General features: G+C 36.0%; 1 protein-coding gene across 6 annotated transcripts in view; it reads right to left on the bottom strand.

Moving 5' to 3' along the window:
• GRHL1 (grainyhead like transcription factor 1) overlaps positions 1 to 18,140 on the bottom strand; it is a 79,863-nt gene that overhangs the window by 19,294 nt on the left and 42,429 nt on the right. For 4 of the 6 annotated variants that reach the window (XM_027850333.1, XM_027850335.1, XM_027850332.1 and 1 more), the window contains 4 exons: positions 10,356 to 10,514; positions 4,788 to 4,875; positions 1,805 to 1,944; positions 1,266 to 1,303 (listed from right to left, as the gene is read on the bottom strand). In XM_027850333.1, coding sequence (XP_027706134.1) covers positions 1,266 to 1,303; positions 1,805 to 1,944; positions 4,788 to 4,875; positions 10,356 to 10,514 — 425 coding nt within the window. The remainder of the gene's footprint in view (positions 1 to 1,265; positions 1,304 to 1,804; positions 1,945 to 4,787; positions 4,876 to 10,355; positions 10,515 to 18,140) is intronic. The other 2 variants (XM_027850334.1, XM_027850331.1) reach the window with 1 other exon arrangement.

Below are 18,140 nucleotides of genomic sequence, written 5' to 3'. Positions count from 1 at the left end.
GCTATTTGGTTTCTGTAGACTGGAAGAGAGATTGAAGGGTGTTAATGAGAGGAGTAGTGAAGAACGAAAGTTATAAATAATAGACTACTCATTGAAAAAAAGCTTGGCAATGAAGGGAAAGAGGAAAAAAGCACAACAGAGACACAGAATATCCATTCTACTGTACTCCACCCCCAATACAACATTTTCTCTGCCAAAAAATAATAGATTTTAGAAGTGTAGAGAAAATCTAATGTTCTAGTCCATCTGTGTAATTGATGTTATTCCAGAAGCCCTGTTATTAAAAGCAGTAATAAAGACATCATATTCCTCACAATAATTTTAAAGATTACTAAAATCTTTTTGTGCATTTGTATAATAGCCTTTGCTATATACTTTCATTTCCCCCGGAATGATTTAAACATTGTAACAGTGTGTATCATATGTTTGTTTTTGTAAACAGTGCTGTTCAAAGGGACATTATAACTGGGCTCGCTGAGTTAGGGGGCACACGCACTGGAAAAAGTTAAGCCCCAGGTTCAGAGGTAGAAGTTGGTGTGGGGAGGAAAAGGGAAAAACCAGGAGAAAGAGAACAATTCCTAACTGTTTGAGACCATTGGCTCCAAAGAACCAGAAATTATTGATCGTCTAGCAATAAGTGGTGATGTCAGAAGTTTCTGGTTTCTCAGTTTTGCTCACAGATTAGTCATTTCAGGAATGGAGAGTACTTGGGACACCTGTGGCATGAAATTCTGGTTAAAAATTTTATAACTACTTTCTATCACATCTGGGAAAAACCAAATGCAGCCTCAGACCTGAAGCTTATATGCTGATGATTAGATGGTTAGTAATAAGCAACTTCTGCCCTACTAAAAGAGAAAGGCTATCATCTTGGGTATCTATATTGCTCTGAATTTTGCTGAGGCAATTGGGATTAAGTGACTTGTCCAGAGTCTGTGTGAGTGTTATGTGTCTGAAGCTGGATTTGAACTCAGGTCCTCCTGATTCCAGAGCCACTGTTCTATCCACTGCGCCACCTAGCTGCCCCTATTGCTCTGAATTCTAAAGGTGCTCCGAGGTGCTCTGAACTCAACAAGGTAGGATAAAGCTGCCCAGGAAGTAGAAAGAGCATTGAATTTGGAGTCAAAAGATTAGAGTAAATCACTTCCCCTTTCTAGGACTCAATTTCCTCATCTATAAAATGAAGAGACTAGACTAAATAATTTCAATGATACTTTCTAGTTCTAAAGTATGTAATCTTAATACTACTGAAAAACAAAGCTTACCCTTCACCTTCCAGCTCCTCTGAGGCAATAGGAAGAACCTTTAGAGAAAACAAAATAGGTTGTCTTAAAATACACTCAAAATAAGGTGTTTTATTAAGCCAAAATGTAAATAGCTTTAGATTTCTGACCAAATGGAACCAAAATTCATTCAGTCAACTCTCCCAAAACCATATGCTTGTGGACCTCTTCTCCGTTTGCATTCTTTTCCATCCATTTAATTAGAAACACAATGTTATGATATATGATCTTTTAAAATAAGCTAGACACAAAACAAGAATCCAAATTTACACATTAAAGAAACAAAATTAAGTGAAATACATTCTGGATTTCTAAGATATATTCCTATCTTTGAGGATGTCATATTATTTCCACTTAATATTCTGAAGGGTTAACTCTTAAAAGGTAGTCAAATTCTTTTTAGTTTGAGCTTCTACTTAATATGAATGTACTGGACTGGAAAAGTGCCTACCTATAATAACAATGAAAGCACAAAAAACCAAAATAAAACATCCTCAACCCCTAGAAGGTTTGTCACCTACGTGAGCACCACGCTGAAGGTTGGCAAAGTGCACATCAGGGATAAAGAGAACAGGCTGAGTGTCAAGATCAATGAAGGGCTTGAAAATTGTGATGTCCATTCTTTTGTGGGACGGAAGCAGAGGCACTTTAACGTCAAGACCTGAAAGAGAATAGGCGGAGGAAACAAATTTTAGTATAAAAATTGATACCAGGATGTACACTGCCTAATATTCTATATCACTTACAAGAAAAATGAGGTATAGGTTATAGTACTTTTCATATTTAACTTGTGGCATAAGTTTCAATTTTGAGGACAAAGACAAATTGGTTGGTATATAAGGGAATGCGCTGTATTCAAAATCTAAACCAAAAGTGTAACTTCTATCAAAGTTAAGAGAAAAAAATAATAGAAGAAACAACAAAAGAGAACACAGACCAAGCATACTTAGTTCTATTCTGAAAGGTATCAGTTAAAGATTGTTACAAATATCTGAAAATATGACAGAAAAAGCCTTTAACCTTAGCTGTCCTACTATTAGGGTATGGCTCTTCACCTTCAAAATGCACCAAACGCAAAAGAGAGCAAACAGGTTTTTCTTCCTGCTTTCAAAAATGTTAAATATAGACTAACCATCCCTATAACTCTAGCAGCGTACACAGCTGTCCTCCAAAGTGGTGTCAGGAACCTTCACTGAGGAGTCACGATAAGAAAACCTTGACTAATGTGTTTGTTGATTCAGGCAGCCTACTCAAAATAAAAATGCCTAAAAGCACACATACTGGCATGGAAAACAGCAACTGGGAAGTAGCAATGGTTCTTTCTCCTTCCCATAGGCAGATAAAAAGTTGTAAGAAAATGAAAACTAGTTGTATAAAACAAATAGAAGAGAAAGCATGATGCGCAATTCCACTCTCCACAGAGGCTCTTCCAAACCTTTGCATCCCTCTTCAAAGTTCTCCTGGCTCCCCACCTTCATCTTCTCAGTTGAGAACCTTGCTTCATATTTTACTGAAAAAATTGAGGACATTCACCTAGAGCTCCCTCTTCTTCTCTTTTCCTCATCTCATATCACTCAGATGTCTTCTGTCACTATCTTCTTCACCCTTGTCTCTCAAAAAAAAAAAGTCACCCTACTTCTGGCACAAGGGATCCATTCCATCCCATCTCCTCCAACAGACTGCCCCCTCTGTCATCCTCTCTCTCTTCAATTTCTCCCTGTCTACTGGCTCCTTCCCTACTGCCCACTAATTTATCATGTTTCCTCCATTCTCAAAAAAACCCTTCACCTTGATAACTTCCATCCCTGCTATGGAACACCAATATCTTCTGCCTTTTGTAGCTAAACAACCTCAGAAGGCCTGCTGATAATTCTCAAATCTAATTATTCCCCCCCAACCTCTCTGCTGACCTCCAGTCTCACATCTCCAACTGCTTATTGGCCATCTTAATCTGGATGTCCTGTTTCAACATGTCCAAAACTGTACTCATTATCTTTTTCCCCAAACCTTCCCCTCTTCCAAACTTCCCTATTACTACTGAAGGCACCATCTTACTCCCAGTCCCCCTAAGTCATAATTTAGGTGTCATCCTCAACTCCTCATTCAACCCCTATATCCACTCTATTGTCAAGGCCTGTTGATTTCACCTTTGCAACACCTCTCAAATATGTCCCCTTCTCTCCTCTGATACTGCCACCATCCTAGTATAGACTCTCATCTCCTCAACCCTGACCTACTGTAATAGCCTACTGTTTGCTCTGCTTGCCACAAGTCTCTCCCCACTCAAGTCCATCCTCCATTCAACTACCAAAGTGATTTTTGTAAAGTGCAGGTACGACCATGTCACACACGTGCACACACACACACACACACCTCCAGTGGCTCCCTATCACCTCTAGGACAAAATATAAAATCTGTTTTTTGGCCCTTTATAACCTAGCCCCAACTACCTTTCTACTCTTCTTACACCTAATGCCAGCCCCATCCCACCATGTACATTTTGATCCAGTGACACTGACCTCACTGATGTTTTCCAAACAAGATACTTCATCTCTCAGCTCCAGACATTTTCTCTGGTTATCCTCTATGCCTAGAATGTTTTCCCTCCTCATCTCTGCCTACTGGCCTCCTTCAAGTCCCAGTTAAATTCCATCTTCTGTAGGAAACCTTTCCCAGCCCTTCTTTCTTCTAGTGCCTTCCCTGTGTTGATTATTTCCTATTTATCTTCTATATAACTTATTCATACATACTGTTGTCATGTTGTCTCCCCCATCAGATTGTGAGCTCTTCAAGGGCAGAGACTCTCTGGTGCCTTTAACTTTGTATCTCCAGTACTTAACTTAAAATAGTGTCTAGTTCATACTAGACACTTAAGAAATTCTTATTTACCAATTGACTAGTAGAAAGATCATTGGACTTGGAGTCAGGATACCTAAGCTTGATCCTTGACACTACCTTTGAGACCAGGCAAGTCACCTAAGCTCTTTGGGCTTCAATTGTTTCATTTTGGAGCACATGCATCATATCTACTAAAAGCATTGTTGTGAGAAAAGTGTTTTGTGAAACATTAAAATGCTGCATAAAGGTGATCTAATAGTATTGTTACTATCATTGTTATTACTCATTAAGTGCCCAAGCAGAACAACTGTGGAACCTACAGGTGTCAGCACATTAAAATTTCCATTAAGAGTTAAGAAATCCTCAAAAGTTATTAGTTTAAAAAATAATAAAAACATGTCCATATACTGGAAAAGATTATACATACACATATATACACATATGTATGTATGTATCTTTTCTGTGGTTCCCAGTCAAATTGTTAATCTTTGTGCCTCAGTTTCCTTATCTAGAAAAAGAAGCATTTTACAACATCACTCTTGTTTCTCAACCAGTAAAACCACCCACAATTGTGTTGTCATTTGTTTTTTAGGGGCTGATAACTGTGGTCACAGTTCTGCATGGGAAATGAAGTCTTAAACTCTTAGTGGAAACGTTTCTACTTACAGGCATTCAACTGGGAGCTGGGGTCAGTACACTTGCCTTTTCTTTTGCTTTGTTTTCGCTCCTCATCCCTGATCTTCCGTTCAGCACCCTGTCAGAGAAGATAAAAGGTCTTACTGTCTGTCCAGTCCTCTAAAAACGTTTGCCTTCGTTTTTAAGCAAGGAAAATACAATTCTTTTTGGAGATGTGTCATCATTTAGAATAGTAAAGTTAAGTGGTACATTCTACAGAATGATTATAAATGTACAGAATCTGATTATTAAATATGGAAAGGACTTTAGGAGACTATCTAGTCAACATTTTAATTTTACAGAGGAGGAAAAGGAAGTAGCAGAAGTGTAACTTGTCCAAGGTAACACAGTAAGTTAGTATCAGAGCTACTAGCTTAGTGGGCAACTATACTATATATACTGAATATATGAGAGGCATATAGATAGATAGTATGTATGTATGTGTGTATATACCTATACACACATATATACAATCCTCTTCCCCTCCAAAAATTTTTCTTTATACTAAATCCAGTCTAAAATTAATATATTCTTCATGATACTTAAGAAAAATTATGCTTGCCTCCTTGGAATTTAAATAACTTTATTTTTAATTTCTATTTTTTGTTTTTTTTTACATCACCAGAAGTCCCATATAACAAACACTATTTTTAAAAGAAAAAGAAGAGACAAAAAAATTAAATTGATCAATATATTGAAAAGATCTGGAAACACAAACAATTTAAAGGGAACCAAGTTTCCTTTTTCAAAAAGCATCCTGTGTTTAAATTGATATCATCTTTTTGTCTAGATAAATATTCCTGAAGTAATAACTTCACTAAAAACTATCAAACTGACCTGACAATTGCTCTCAACTTAAAAAAAAAAAGTAGCCTGTGGTTTTCTACTTGGCCACTAGATGCCACATTAGTAAATTTGTCAAATGTTTCAGAGTGGATTAAGAATAGTGAAATTCAAAGGTAGGTAAATCTGTATTTGATATTTGGAGTTCTATGACAAACATCTTGTGAAATGGAAAAAAAGATAAAGGCTTTCTAGAAATATGATAAAATAGAAACCACTAGAAAAGCTTTCTCAAAATAAAAGGTCTTTTAGGGTATGACTGTAATGAGCTAGTAATGAACTGAATAGTCATTTTTCAGGCTCAGATTGGTCAAGAGAAACCACCACTGGAGTTCTTATCAGGGATACTTTAAGACAGGATTCCTACTTAGATATGAGTTGTACTAGATGACCTTTGAATCGCTTCTGGCACAGAGATTCTGTGATAGGACCACTGACTTAGAGTTGGAAAGGTCCTTAGATGTTATCTTGGTCAAACCCTTCATTTCATAGTTTAGAAAACAAAATTTTAAAGAATGCAAGTGATTTGCCCAAGGTCACACAACTAGTACGAGACTAAGCCAGACTGATTAATCATACACTCCAAAAAAGCAGCTCACTGTGGGAAATTTTCATACGCACATTTAATCATCATACTGTTCAAACAGACGGACAATGGCTGAAACCAGTTTTCAGTTACCGAATTCAAATGGAGATGGGAGTGCTACAAGGACTTCAAAAGCAAAAGGGATATTTTGGTAGAAATCAAATTCATGAATGGCCAAAGTAGTGGGTAGAAAAAACTTCAAAAATCTAACCTACTACAACATTGGAAGTTAAGAAAAAGAAACATATCTTTAGGTAATTACATCAATTCTTTATCTGAAATGGCATGGCTCAAGAAATTAATATGAAGATCTTCTTGTATGGCTGCAACTGAATTTTACATTAATTCAATTCAACTTTGACTCCAGGGAAAGCTCTCTGTGGTAAATGGACTTCATTAAAGTTTTTCTCCCTTATGGAGGGCCAGAAAAACATATAAATTCATCAGGGACGGCTCCTGCCAAATCTCTACTTGCTAGGGGTCCAAATTTTCTTCAATTTTCTCTGAAATACTCATTTCTCCTACTGCAAGAACAGACGTATAATAATGATGCTCCATCCAAGACAAGTACTACATAGCTAAAAGGAATAATTTCAAAGAAGTAGTTTCTCTACTAAGATAAAACCCCCATTTGACTTGCTAATCATTAACAAAGTAGTCTATATTTTAAAATGTATAGACATTTTTATCCTAGGAGAAAAATATAATAACTCTAAAGGATGACAGAGACTATTTCTTCTTTGCCACTGAACACAGAGGCAGAAGGCATAAAATGTGTATTGAGTCAGTATGAACATGGAGAAGTGGGATAATAATCGAGAGATGAATTAATTCTCAAGAAGAGACAGAATCAAGGAGGCATTAGGTTGTTTCATAGAAGAAAGGAGGTATAATAGAATTAACCTATAACAAAAGGAAGCAACTTTAATTATCAATGTTTACTGAGTATCCAGAAAATATAATGAATATTTGTTGAATGTCTATCGGATATGAGTTACGTAGGAGCTAAAACCAGAGCAAAAAGAAACCAGAAAGATACTTGCAAGACCATAGAGAATATTTTCAAAATCTGTATGTGGTAACATTAGGGAAAAGGGTTCCATAGCATGGAAAATGTAATTTTTTTTTTCATTAAGGATTTCACCTCAGTGACCTAAGATTACAAAACTCAGCACGAAAGTTTCTAAGAATGCGATTTCATCTTTTATGTTCCCAAATGACCTGTAATTTCAGGGATCATATTACTTTTCTTGTGTAACATAAAGTAGGGTAATAGGGGACTATAAGTGTCATCCTTTCCCTTCTTTTTCCCTCCTCCCCTCTCCCCAACCTGTCCAGGATATTTCTCCTAATAGAAATGGGACTAGGTTTCCATGAGAGATGTAGGAAAGAAGAAAAAAATGTTTTGTTTTGTTTTGTTTTTTAAATACTTTGTACTCTTTTGCAGGAAATGGGACGCCAAAAAACTAAATCAAGCTTTAATTTAAATATTTTAAATTGGTATTTGTAACAGGAAACCCCAGGGGTACTGTCCATAAGGCACCACTAGAAGCAAACCACACATTTTACTACATATAAAATTGTCTGCAGTTTTCTTCAATAACTACAATAATTCAGTCTTAACTAAACACCTGTAATGTTTTTCATGATTTCGGAGATTATCAAGTTCTCATTACATGTGATTAAAATGGACAAATAAGTGGGAAAGCAGTAAGGCTGCAATAAAATCATGTCAGTGGTCCCAAACCCATTCTACCATGGATGTTTAGGATACCTTTTTTTGTATTCCAGAATCATTAACCTCGTATCCCCAGAATGACATACACAATGAACAAAAATGCTTTCTAAATCTTATGACTACCACTCATTTAGGAGTCATCTTAGACAAATAATGAAACTTAAATGTTCTTGGTCTGTTCATTTCAATCTCTCATTGGAGCAATATTTAGCACCCACCATGTACAGAACACTGTGCTGGGTGCTGGAGCTATAAAGACAAAAAGGTAACTGTTCGTTCTGTCAAGAACCTTCGGGTCAAATGGAGAAGACAATACATACATATATAAGACTATACAGGGTAGGGACAAAATGAGTCAAAGGAACTTTTGGGAGGCAGGAATGAGCAGCTGGGGGATCATCAGAAGGTAGCAGAGAAGGGGAGTCTTGAAGGGAAATATTTCAGGAGCTGAGGGAGAAGGGAGGGTCTAAGAGAAACAGAGGACATCTCATGCAAAGGCCCAGAGAAAGGAGATAGAGCATGGCATGCGTGGAGCAGCAAAGAGGCCAGAATTTACTGCACCGAGGAGTGCGTGAATGAGAGCAGTGTGTAAGGAGATCAGACAGGTAGGAGAGGACTGGGGTTCGAGGAGCTGTAAATGCCAGAGGGAGTAAAGCCCCTGGAGTTTACTGAATAGAGTCAGACTAGTACTTTAGTAAATGGGCTTTGGCAAAGGTGAGGAAACTGGATTGGCCTGGGGAGGTGAATGAAACATAGTCCCCTGCCTTCAAAGTTTATCCTTCACTAAATAAGTAAATGAATGAATGAATGAATGAATGAGTGAATAAATAAATAAATGGGGCAGCTGGGTGCTCAGTGGATAGAGTGCTGGGTCTGAAGTCAGGAAGACCTGAGTTCAAATCTAGCCTCAGACACTTACTTGCTGTGTGACCTGGGCAAGTCACTTAACCTCTATTTGCCTTAATCCCCTGCAGAAGGAAATGGCAAAACACTCCTGTATCTCTGCCAAGAACACCCCATGGACAGTACGGTCCATGAGGTCATGAAGAGTTGGATATGACTGAACAACCGAACACACACAAATAAATAGAATCAAGCACATAACTACAATACGTACAATTACGGAGTGTACTCATATGATTGACAGTGAGAAATAGCATGACATCAGGGAGAGAAAGCTGCCCTCATGGTCAGGTAGAACTGGGGTCAAAGTCCCACCCTTGACACTTAGGGCAATATGGTCCTGGGCACAGCCCTTGGCTTTCTTGGTACCTGAAGTAACTCTAAGACTGTAAGCTAGGGAGAAGGTGCTGATCTGCATCAGCCGAGGGAATTTCATTACTGTGAGTTCCCTATCCTAATGAATTTATAGATCCATCGCAAAATAAAATTATATAATCATGTTACAGAGAATTTACAAAACAAAATGAGAAAGAATGAGAAGGAATTTGATGCATTCCCCTAACAACGATTTTGAGCATCGTTTTATATGGCTCTTGATAGCTTGGATTTCTGACAGAAATGTAAACTTTTAGGTATCCATTAGAATGTAAACTCTCTATGGGCTGGGACTTTTTCACTTACGCTTTTGTATGTCCCTAGTACTTAGCACGATGCCTAGAATTTAGAAAGCTCTTAATAAATGCTTGTTGATTGACTGATCAATCTTTTACCCTCTGAAAATCTTATAAAAGGAGATTTTATCAAAAGGGAACTGTCAAAATACCTTGTAATTTGAAAACTTGGTGAAAGCAAATTTGGGAGCATTTAGCTATTTGATCGTACCTCTTGAATTATTCTTGATCAATATTTTGTAGTCTTTGAAGCAAACTGATGCTAATTTAAAAATCAAATAGCAAATACTTGTTGAGAATCTATAACATGTTCTATGCTAGGCATTGTATATTTTCTAGCTTTCTAGATGGGAAATTGGGCTCCTCTATCAGCAGCAAGGGTAAATCACTACTTTCATTATGACATCCTATTTATCCCTCAAGCCAGCTAACATCTCTTGCTCAATGAAATGTTATGCTTCTTCATATAGCCTTACAGCATCCAGTATAATCATTTACACACAGTAGACATGGAAATATTTCTAAATAACTACAATTTCCCCACTTTGTTTTAATGGTAAAAAGTGTCTGAGGAAGGGGATGGGGAAGGGAAGGTTTTTGGAGTAGAAAAACAATTTTGATTTATTGAAGTAAAAAATGAAGCAGTTACCTGTCTAAGAGTCTCCAGTGCATTCTTTTAAATATTATTAACTTGGTTTTCAGATCTCTTTTTAACATTGCGAAATCCAACATACAAGTGACAAGGACTTTGGACTGGCAGCTTGGTTTCCAGAAGAAGCTTAAGAGGTACTCTGACGTACTCCCACACTTGATCTTACCTTATCACAGAAGACTTTGATCTGGCAATAGGCCCTGTGAACAGGTTTGTTGCTTCGGTTATTGTAGCTGTACGTGTCAATCTGAATGTTAAGGGGCAGCCCCTTCACACCCTTCTGAGAGGAAAAATCTGTGCTTAAGCAGTTCACAGAGATGAAAACCTACAAAAAGAAGGAAAAGTTCTATAAACAAGTCATATACAAAATCACACAGTCACAATTAGAACAGCTTACTGAAATACTATGCTTAAGTCAAGCCACAACAGAACTAATTTCACTGACATACCTAGGAAAGTTAATTGTAAATTAAAGAACTGTGCCTCATTAGCTTTTCACAAAGCATCTTTAAAAATATGGAGGAGGGAATTTTTTTAAAATCAGCATTAATATATTCATTGGTCAAAGGAATGATAGAAGAGAAAAGGAAAAATTCCAAGTAGTTCTGCATATCATTACTTTTATCCTTCAGGCCATATAATAATGTTGATTAGGCCAGCTGGATTAAACTTCTTTCATCACCTGGTGAGTCTTCAATAGAATAGTCTTTAAAAGTATATCCAACTGAAGGCACATGTGAGTTCTAATACCTATTTAAACAATCATCTCTTTGGCATCCTTCACTAGCTTCTCTATGCCTAATTTTCTCTTTTTAAAAAAATTGCAGCAATAGAACTTTCCACCTTCTTTCCAACTAGCAAAAAGCCCATAGGACCGATGTTTTCATGTTGCTCCTAGGGTGAACGAGAAATGAGGTCATAAGTGTCAGTGGGAATTAGGTATAATCAGTATTATCAATGAGTCTGCTTTTCAATAAAGGCAGCTAGGTGATGCAGTGGATAAAGTTCCAGGCCTGGTATCAGCAAGCCTCATCTCCTGAGTTCAAACCTGGCCTCAAACACTTACTAGTTATGTGACACTGAGCAAGTCACTTAACCCTGTTTGCCTTAGTTTCCTCATGTGTAAAATGAGCTGGAGAAGGAAATAGCAAGCCACTCCAGTATCTCTGCCAAAGAAAACCCCAAATGGGGTCACCAAGAGTTGGACACGACTGAAACAACTGAACAACAACAGTACTTGCTATTTCTTTTGTTTTCACTTTAGCAGAAATAGGTACCAAAGAATTCTCAAAATAGGTAAAATCCACTGTCCAGTTAAATCCTTTATCTTGTTGCTAAAACACGTCTACAAAGACATGCACTCCTTAGATATTTATGAGTTGGTCATAAAAATGTATCCAACTTTTTAAAATTTCATTTATATTCTATGCATTTACCACTTTGGAGTTGATGAATAGCAGAGGAGCAGGATAATGAATTTTAGAAAGTTTCTAGTCTAGTCTACAGTGTCAAATATCACTTTTTTCCCTTTGTTCTAAATTTATGTCACTTGAATTTTTTTAAAGGGTAACCCCTTGACACAGTATTTTGGAATTTGTGAATTATATCTATATTCACCTTTCCCATGCTACTTGTGGGCTTTTATCATGTCCCACTTTGCTTTTGCCTTTCCAAACAAGACTGAAAAAATTCTCTCTCCTTCCTTCCCCTTGAAATAAATCCTTTTCTGGATCTTCTCTAATTCTAAGATATCCTTGAAATATAGTATATCTTTTTTAAGGGTGGGATAAGATTTTACAGTTTTGTTATCAATACCCTTTTTATTATTAATTAATTTATTTTTAGTTTTCAACAATCACTTCCATAAGCTTTTGAGTTTTAAATTTTTCTCACCCTCCCTCCCTGCTTCCCTCCCCAAGATGGCATGCAATCTGATATAGGCTCTACATATACATTCCTATGAAACATATCAATACCCTTTTGACAATAGCAAATGCCAGCCAGAAGTTGGGCTAAACACAGTCCAAGTCCTTAATGAACAATCTATCATGATTCTCAGGTCCTTTTCTTGAGTCATGACTCAAAGCCTTTTTTTTTTTTTTTCATATTTAGAGGCTGAATTTTTTTGTCCTTGGCAAAAAATAAAAATTTTATTTAAAATCCCATCTAACCAATATTCTCTTCACTGATGCTATGGGGCCAGGAATAATAAACACAACTATCTCAGAAGAATTAAAAATACAATAAACTAAAATACAACAGAAACATGCATATTAGGTATAAGTAAGCTGTAGGATATTTCCAATAATAACTTCTTCATAAGAACTGGCATGAAAGATGTTATTGAGAACATATAAGACCAGAAAAGGACAAAGACCAGTTAAAACCTGAAAATACAACATATGTACCTCTTGATTTTCATACTGGCATTCTAAACACACCAAAACAACAAGAAGACCTTAAGCAAATTCTATAGTTTCTCTATGGAGGATTTTTGGAAAAATAAGGAAAATAATTTGGATTCTTACGACTTTGTGCTTGCAATGGCATGGAAACTCAAATGAAGAATGATATAACAATAGTCTGTTAACAAGCAAGGCCATGGCACCTCATAAACCAAGCACTCCCCCTTTCATGGTAGTCCTACCAACATGGATATGAAATCTTCTAGACAACTGAATGGCACTGGATCTTAAAATCTTTCAATGCACATGATATGCTGAAGGAACATCAATCCATACTATCTATAACTAGACTTTAATGACTTGAGAGAGAGTTTTTCTACCTGTTGTGCAAACTCTGATGGGGAGGTTCAAAGCAATAGCCAAAGGTATCAAAATACAATTCCCACATAAATAGATCATCCTTTTTAAAGAAGAAGTTAAAATCAAAGTCAATGAAAGCAAGACTAACAATGAATCAAGCCTTAAATATTAGTGGGAGTTAGTTACAATCACTATTAACAACTAGCGTTATTTGCCATTTCTTTCGTTTTCACCTTAGCAGACATAGAAGTAAAGGAATTACCACAATAAGGCAAATCCACAGTATAAGTGACTGAATATAACACAGATTGTTTAATATGGTATGCACAAACTCAACATGGCATTGTATACACTTCATTGTTTTTAGTTTGTTGTTTGCATGAACTTATGAAGTATATAAGTATATATTTGTTTCTTAGAATTTTGTAACTGAAAGTGCTATCCATTCATACATTAATACATAGCTGTATTAATAAAGTTTTTTTTCCTTTTTGTTAATATTTTTCTCCCCTACAGAACATGAGTTAGCATTCATATGCCAAGTTAGCATAGAATGCCAAAGGAAAAAAGTTATAAATGGCCCTGTCAAAGGGCCTTAGATCCTTGCTTGAGAGGACATCCCAAAATCACACTCCAGGCAGTGGCCAAGCAACTTAAAAGAAAATCTTTTGGGGAAGACTTTTGTTCATATTAATTAGCTTATATACTGTAGAATTTTGTAGTTGTAATTGCTTCTCATTTTTTTTTTTTGCTTTCAGCCACAAATCCAGTCAAGAAGGTCTTACCCCAATTTCTTCAATTATCATTTCATAGATAAGTGTCCCCCTGGGTCCAAATGTCTCCATAGTGCCACAAATGAGACGGTTTTATTATTGTTAGCTGACTGCTAGAAGATTAGGAAACATTCCAATTCTGTATCCTCATCTCCCAAAGGATAGTTCTGAAAGTTGAGGTAACAGATAAAACCTTGCTCTACACTAATTACCATCCTGACATTCCCTAAAATAGAAGAGTATCTCTAAAACATGTACAGAGATTTCCTGTACAAATGGGGAAAGCTGAGAAGTCATCTGTGGAAACTGCCACATCACCTTCTGCCTCAATCTGGTTGCAGAGTAGAAGGGCCACAGCCCTTTTCACTCTTGTCTCCAGACAGCATTAAAATTCATTTTCACATGAAAGTCTTGTCCATCAGTTTTCTCCTTTTCCCTCTGGAAGTAGAGAAACTGAGTTACCACATAAGCCCTCATTTTGAAAGGCACTTACTGCTAAATGTAGGAATTGAAATGTGTAGGAGAAATTTGTCAAATATTCTTCTCCTCTGAAAACTTCTCAGACTCAGAGAAAGCCCTCATTCAAACTGCTACAATGGGTGGCCCTAATACTTTACAGAAGTGGGATCTGCCACTGTCAGCTGACTTGGACTCATGACAGAGATGGGTTGTCATCATGCTGCTTGCTGCATTTTCATGTGAAGTGTGTAAGCAAACTCACAATTAAACAATCTTTGTGCAGAAATGAAGAGTACAAAAAATTGTTATATTTTATCACATATATGGTATATACCATATGTTCTGGTAAGCACAATAAGCTGGTTTTTTAAAACTACAATTTTTAAAAATGAAAATAATGCTAGAATGGTTATAGAAATGATGTTCTTAAGGGTAGGATAAATATATGTGCAGAATATATGCAAGAGAAAAATTTTCCAGAGAGTATTTTTAATAAACAAAAACAATTTTTTCCCACATCTGTGACACCAAAAGGATTACTTACATCATATAACGTTGTCTATAGAATTAACTGTAAAAGACCTCATTCAATAGGAGAAATATTGGTGCTACCTGCAGCTGCTGATATGAGCAAAATGACTCTCGGTGAAATGTGGGCAAAGCAGCTTCAAATGGCTGCACTGGCAGATAACACAGCGGGAAAGGAGGATTGTCCATGTGCCTGAAAACCTTTTTAATCAATCATCTGAGAAGCTGAAATCTTCCCATTTCACAATGAAAAAGTGATTACAGCAACAGCTGTGGTTAGAGATGCTCATTTGATTACATATGTACATGTTGAGACTGTTATGTTAGGGAAGGTGTTATTTTGCAAGCCTATTTCTTACAATGCCAAATGAGGAGAAATTTTCAAAATGATCAATGGATTTTTTTAATGAATGTGACATAAAAGAGTTGTATTAGAATGACACTAATAGAGTTCAATTCATCTCAGGACAAATTACAGACCTATAAGTACTAGTTAAAACTATGGTTTCTCACAAAGTATGGATAAACTGCATGTTTCACAACCACTTGTATTAAGAATATGAATGAGGAGCTATAAAATTTTCAACTTCAAGAGTAATCAACTTCATAAAAGGCATTCCATTAAAAGGAAGACCTGTGCAAAATTGTGTATAGGAATTGCTGTTGTTCAGTTGTTTTCATTCTTGTCCAACTCTGCAAACCCATTTGGGATTTTCTTGGCAAAGATTTGCCACTTCCTTCTCCAATTCACTTTACAGATGAGGAACTGAGGCAAACAGGGTTAAGGGACTTGCCCAAGGTCACACAACTAGTAAGTGCCTGAGGCCAGATTTGAACTCAGGAAGGAACAGAGCATAGGAAACACCTATTGTTTCAAAACATGTTGGCTTTCTTCTGCTAAAGTACTCTGAAGAATATGTGAGCTAAAAGAAGAAATTACTAAATTTCTTAGTCATAAAAATGAAGCAAATTCATTTTATAATAAAAGTTTTCTCTTCTGAAACGTGTATATTTGTTGGACATTTTGGCAGGGGAAATTGACTCCTCTAAATAGACTAATATAAATTAAATATATAAATAAAATAAATCCTCTACATAAATCAAAGTCATGCTCTGATCAAGAAAGATAAAGTGATTGAATTTATGAAAATGTTAAAGCCATGATAAATACATTTATAAAATAATATTTGTTTCCCAACTTAAAAAAATAGGTATCCTAAAAATTAAGCAGAAGAAAGTAAAGGCCTGTTTATTAATTACTTGCCTACAGGGAGTTGATACCTAATAGAAGGAAATAATAAGAGAGCACCTAGCTGCCCTTGATTTATTCAAGTTACCTGATTCATATGAACTATATACTCAGATCTTGAAAGAGCTGTCAGACATCACGGCCGAACTACTATCAGTTATATCTGAAAGATCATGGAAAATGGAAGAGGTAACACAGATTGGAGAAGGGCAAATGTCCTGATTTTTAAGAAGAGCAGAGAGTCTGTAAACTATAGGCTAAGAGCTTTACTTTGATTCCTGGGACAAATCCTAGAAAAGTTCATTAAATAGTTCGTGAACATCTATAAAGCGAAGCAATGATTACAAAAAACAGTCAAGCTTTATCAGGAAAGACTAACTTCATTTCTTTTTTCCACAAGATTTCTAAACTAGTACTGAGGAGCATGCTGTAGATATAGTTTATGTAGATTTTAACAAAGTTTTTGACAAATTATAACATTCTTGAGAAGATGGAGAAATATGGATTAGACCATAATATGATCAGATGAATTCAGAACTGGTTTGCTAGCCAGACTCAAAGTTTTTGATTCAATGTCAAAGTGGTGAGAAGTCCCCAGTGGAATACTTCAGGGCTCTAGGCTTGGTTCTGTGCTATAATGACTTGACTAAAGGCATCAGTGGTATGCTGATCAAATTTGCAGATGACACAAAGCTGGGAGGGACAGCTATTATACTGGAAGAAAGATTTGGGATCCCAAAAAATCCTTAAAGAGTAGAGAATGGCTGAATTTAATAAGATGAAATTCAAAAAGGATAAATGTAAAGTGTTGCACTTAGATATGAAAAAATTCTGCTTCACACGTATAAGATGGGAAAGGCACAACTATATATAATAGTTGTTCTGAAAAGGATCTGGGAGTTTTAGCAGACTATGAGTACAATATGAACCAGCAGTGTGATGTGGCAACCAAAAAAAAAGCTAATGCAATCTTAGAATACATTGAAGCAGTTTCCACGAACAGGGAAGGGACAGTCCCTTTACGTTGCCTTCATCAGACTTCTTTGAGAGTACTGGGTTAAGTTCTGTGCAAAGGACAAGCTAGAGAGTGTCCAGAAGAGGGCAACCAAAGTGCTGAGAGGCCTTGAGTATATGACCTATGAAGACTGGTTGAAGAACTGGGCATGGTTCAACCTGAGGAAAAAACAATCATGGGAGACATGATAGCTATGTTCAAGTATTTGAAAGGTTTCCCCCCTAAGAAAAGGGGATTAAACTTGTTCTGTTTGGCCCCAAAGAGAAGAACCAAAAACAATGGCCAGACTCAAAGTTTATGTCTAACACAATGGAAAACAGAATCTTGTAGAGAACTATGCTGAATTTAAGAAGATGAAATTCAATAAGGATAAATGTAAAGGTGCAAAGTTTCAGAAGTTGCAAAGGCAAATTTAGGGTTGATGTGGAACGGTTTAGATCAGCTGACTCAATAGATGACAGAATGCTTCCTCCTTTGTAGAAGTCTTCAAGCAGGAACTGAATAACTGCTTGTCAGATTTGTCAGAGGGTATTCCTTTCATGTATTAATCGGACTATGTGGTTCCTGAGGTTTCTTCTATCTGTCAGATTATATGGTTCTGTGACTAGTCTACAGAAGCAATTTTCATTTTATCTGAAAGATTCTGATATCCTAAATATGAATAAACAAGAAACCTCCTTGTCATAAACAAATACGATATATTTGAATAGACATGATACACTGAAAAAAGCATTTGTATATGGGAATCTAATTATATTTTGGCTATTAAACAGAACATTTTTTTTTTACTGTTAGTAACAACTTTGTGTAAGTTTAATGCCTATGGCTGTTAGACAAAGAACTAATTTTTGATTAACTAATAAAGATAATTATAAGTAGAAATTGCAATGATATTTTCCCTGTTTTGAGAAACTTTGTGCCAAAAAGTGAACCAATCTACATATTAATAATCATATTTAAGGGTGATATTTAAAGTTATAAATATTAACATAGTTAAATAATTCCACAAATATTTGTTACATTATTTTATTATATTTTAAGATGCTTGTGTATTATAAAATTGTAACAATTCTTAATTTTATTTGAATAGAATCTGAGCTGAGAAAATTATTTCTACAGATTCTTTTTTTAAAAATGTAGACATAGACATGAGTTTTTTGTT

This window comes from Vombatus ursinus, unplaced genomic scaffold (assembly GCF_900497805.2).
Source record: "Vombatus ursinus unplaced genomic scaffold, bare-nosed wombat genome assembly UNPS02009062.1, whole genome shotgun sequence".
NCBI classification, from domain to species: Eukaryota; Metazoa; Chordata; class Mammalia; order Diprotodontia; family Vombatidae; genus Vombatus; species Vombatus ursinus.
The sequence above is the reverse complement of the archived record's forward strand: the minus strand, read 5'-3'. Positions and strand labels throughout refer to the sequence as shown.